The 3,059-nt window shown below is 49.2% G+C and overlaps 1 protein-coding gene across 1 annotated transcript; it reads left to right on the forward strand.

Annotated features, from left to right (window-relative positions):
• The first annotated feature begins 1,174 nt into the window (after window positions 1-1,174).
• Window positions 1,175-1,624, forward strand: LOC115965160. The gene has a single exon (XM_031084349.1). It carries the CDS (start codon window positions 1,175-1,177, stop codon window positions 1,622-1,624), a length of 450 nt encoding a protein of 149 aa, XP_030940209.1.
• The last annotated feature ends 1,435 nt before the right edge of the window (window positions 1,625-3,059 follow it).

The raw sequence follows: 3,059 nt of genomic DNA on the forward strand, positions 1-3,059 counted from the left end.
AACGACTTGAAGAAGAAGTTACACCGAGCGCAATGAAAACGTCCTTCACCCGACTCGGACACTAGTGATGAGGAGGATAATGAGTACAGGCGGAGATCAAGAATCCTTCCAAGTGAAACCTTTTCCTATGACGCCATGAGTAAGGCCTTGGATCGCATCTCCCAATCGCCTTTCACGCGTAAGATAGAGGGAGCTGAGCTTCCTCGGCGGTTCCAGCAACCAACCTTTGCCATATATAATGGTCGGATGGACCCAGTAGAGCACGTAAGCTAGTTTAACCAGAGGATGGCCGTCCATTCCAAGGTTGAGGCGTTGATGTGCAAAGTGTTTCCGTCCAGCTTGGGACCTATGGCGATGAGATGGTTTGATGGCCTTAAGCCAAACTCCATATATTCCTTTAAGTAGCTGACACAGGCTTTTGGTTCTCACTTCATCACCTGCAGCAGAGTTCCTTGGCCCCTAGATTCCCTCATATCCTTGTCCATGCGAGAAGGAGAGACACTGAAGGCATAGTCAGACAGGTACTGGGAAATGTATAATGAGATAGAGGGAAATTATGATGACGTCGCCATTAGCACATTCAAGAGGGGCCTGTCGACAGAGCATGGTTTAAGAAAGTCTCTGACAGGGAAACCGGTCACTAGCGTGTGCCAACTTATGGACAGAATCGACAAGTACAAGAGAGTTGAAGAAGACCAACAGACAGGAAAGGGCAAAGCGAAGGTTGTCCCTCAAGAGGGACTTCAGGTTGGACCGCTTTAATAGCAGCAATCGACCGAGAAGGGATTACTCGGGGCAGACTGGATCCACAAAAGCACAGGCAGTCCATGCTGTGTTCCAAGAACCATTACATAAGGTCCTAGAGAAAGTGAAGAACGAACCGTTCTTTCAATGGCCAAGCAGGATGGCAGGAGATCCCGCGAAACGTAACCAGAATTTGTATTGCGCGTATCACTAAGAGACGGGCCATGCCACCGATGATTGCAGAAATCTAAAAAACCACTTGGACCGACTGGTCTGAGAGGGGAAGTTACGACACTTGCTGCACCACCTTGTCGGATGGCAAGAGCAGTCTAACATCGAAACAAGGCAAAGCACATTGAGACCACCCGTTGGCATGATAAATGTCATTCTCACCGCATCGGGAAGGACCGGCTCCTATCCTTTCAGGATAATGTCAGTAGGTAGACTCCCCTCCAAAGCTGACGACAGGGAGACCAAGAGGGCTAGGGGGATGGCCACGCCCCTAATCGGATTCTCGGATGAGGATAAACTGGGAACCCTCCAACCCCACGACGATGCCCTAGTTGTCACGCTTAAGATCGGTGGATACGACGTTAAGAGGGTGCTAGTCTATCAGGGCAACGCCGTGGAAGTGATGTATCTCGACTTGTACAAGGGGTTGAACCTGAAACCGGAGGACTTAACAGCATACGATTCCCCATTAGTGAGTTTCGAGGGAAAAACCGTCACTCTAAAAGGCATGATTAGGCTACCTATACAAATAGACTCGGACGTGGTGGAGGTGAACTTCATAGTGGTAGACGCATACTCTCCCTACACCGCCATCGTAGCCCGACCGTGGCTCCACGTCCTAGGGGCTGTGTCATCAACCTTACACTAAAAGGTGAAGTATCCATCGGAAGGTCGAGTGAAAGAAGTAATAGGGAACCAGGCCATGGCCCGGTAATGCATGGTGTCAACAATCTCACGACGACCGAGTACTAAGCCCTCCACCTCAGCCGAGAATGACTTATAGCAATTAACGACCCCGGCCTTGGCCTCGAGTAGTGGGGGACCAACCATGGAAGCGAGTTGCGAGGATTTGGAGAAAGTTCTTGTCATATCAAACCTAGAGAGGTTTTTTCAGGTTGGCTCAGAATTACCGCCCCAAGAGAAGGAGACGCTAATTGATTTTCTCAGACAGAATGTGGACGTGTTTGCCTGAGACGCCTACGAGGCCCCTGGGGTTGACCCAGATTTCATTTGCCACCACGTTAATGTTAGCCCGGCTGTAACGCCTAAGAAGCAGCCTCCTCGGAGACCATCGAAAGAGCATGCAGACGCCGTGAGAGAGGAGGTTACAAAATTGAAGAAAGCAGGGTCTATCAAGGAGGTATTCTACCCCGAATGGCTGGCCAACACAGTCGTGGTGAAAAAAAAAAGAGTGAAAAATGGCGGGTCTGCATAGACTTCCTGGACTTAAATAAGGCTTGCCCGAAGGACCCTTTTCCCATGCCGTGGATAGACTGATTGGTGGATTCGACCGTGGGACACCCTCGAATGAGTTTTTTGGATGCCTTCCAAGGCTACCATCAGATACCCTTGACTGCTGAGGACCAAGAAAAAATGGCTTTTGTCACCCCCGTTGAAAATTATCATTATAAAGTAATGTCCTTTGGCTTAAAGAATGCCGGGTCAACCTACCAAAGGATGATGACCAGGATGTTTGAACAGCAGATGGGTAAGAGCATTGAAGTTTATATAAATGACATGGTAGTAAAGAGCAAATTAGTGCCCAACCACATTAGAGACCTCGGCGATGTCTTTCGAATTCTGAGAAAGTACAAGCTGTGCCTAAAAGCGTCTAAGTGTTCATTTGGGGTGGGATCAGGGAAATTCTTAGGTTACATGGTGACCCACAGAGGCATCGAAGTCAGCCCTAACCAAATTAGAGCTATCCATAGCGTGCAGCCTCCTCGGAACCCCAAAGAGGTCCAAAAGCTCACTGGCATGATTGCCGCTTTAAATCGTTTCATTTCCCGCTCGACGGACAGATGCAGGCCTTTCTTCCTCCTATGAAACAAGTGGAAATGCTTCGAGTGGACTGAAGAGTGCGCTTTAGCTTTCCAACAGCTTAAGGAATACCTGACCCGACCACCAATTATGTCCAGTCCTGAGGCCGATGAGATGCTATTCGCCTACATTGCTGTAGCCCCTCACGCAATGAGCTTAGTACTGATCCGAGAAGACAACGGCACACAACGACCCGTCTACTACATAAGCAAATCGCTACACAAGGCAGAGATCCGTTACCTCCCCCTCGAAAAGGTCGTCTT

This window comes from Quercus lobata, chromosome 10 (genome assembly GCF_001633185.2).
Source record: "Quercus lobata isolate SW786 chromosome 10, ValleyOak3.0 Primary Assembly, whole genome shotgun sequence".
Classification (NCBI taxonomy): Eukaryota; Viridiplantae; Streptophyta; class Magnoliopsida; order Fagales; family Fagaceae; genus Quercus; species Quercus lobata.

Excerpts from the sequence above, each read along its gene's own strand:
- LOC115965160 (XM_031084349.1), top strand. The coding sequence starts at position 1,175 with ATGTCAGTAGGTAGACTCCCCTCCAAAGCTGACGACAGGGAGACCAAG.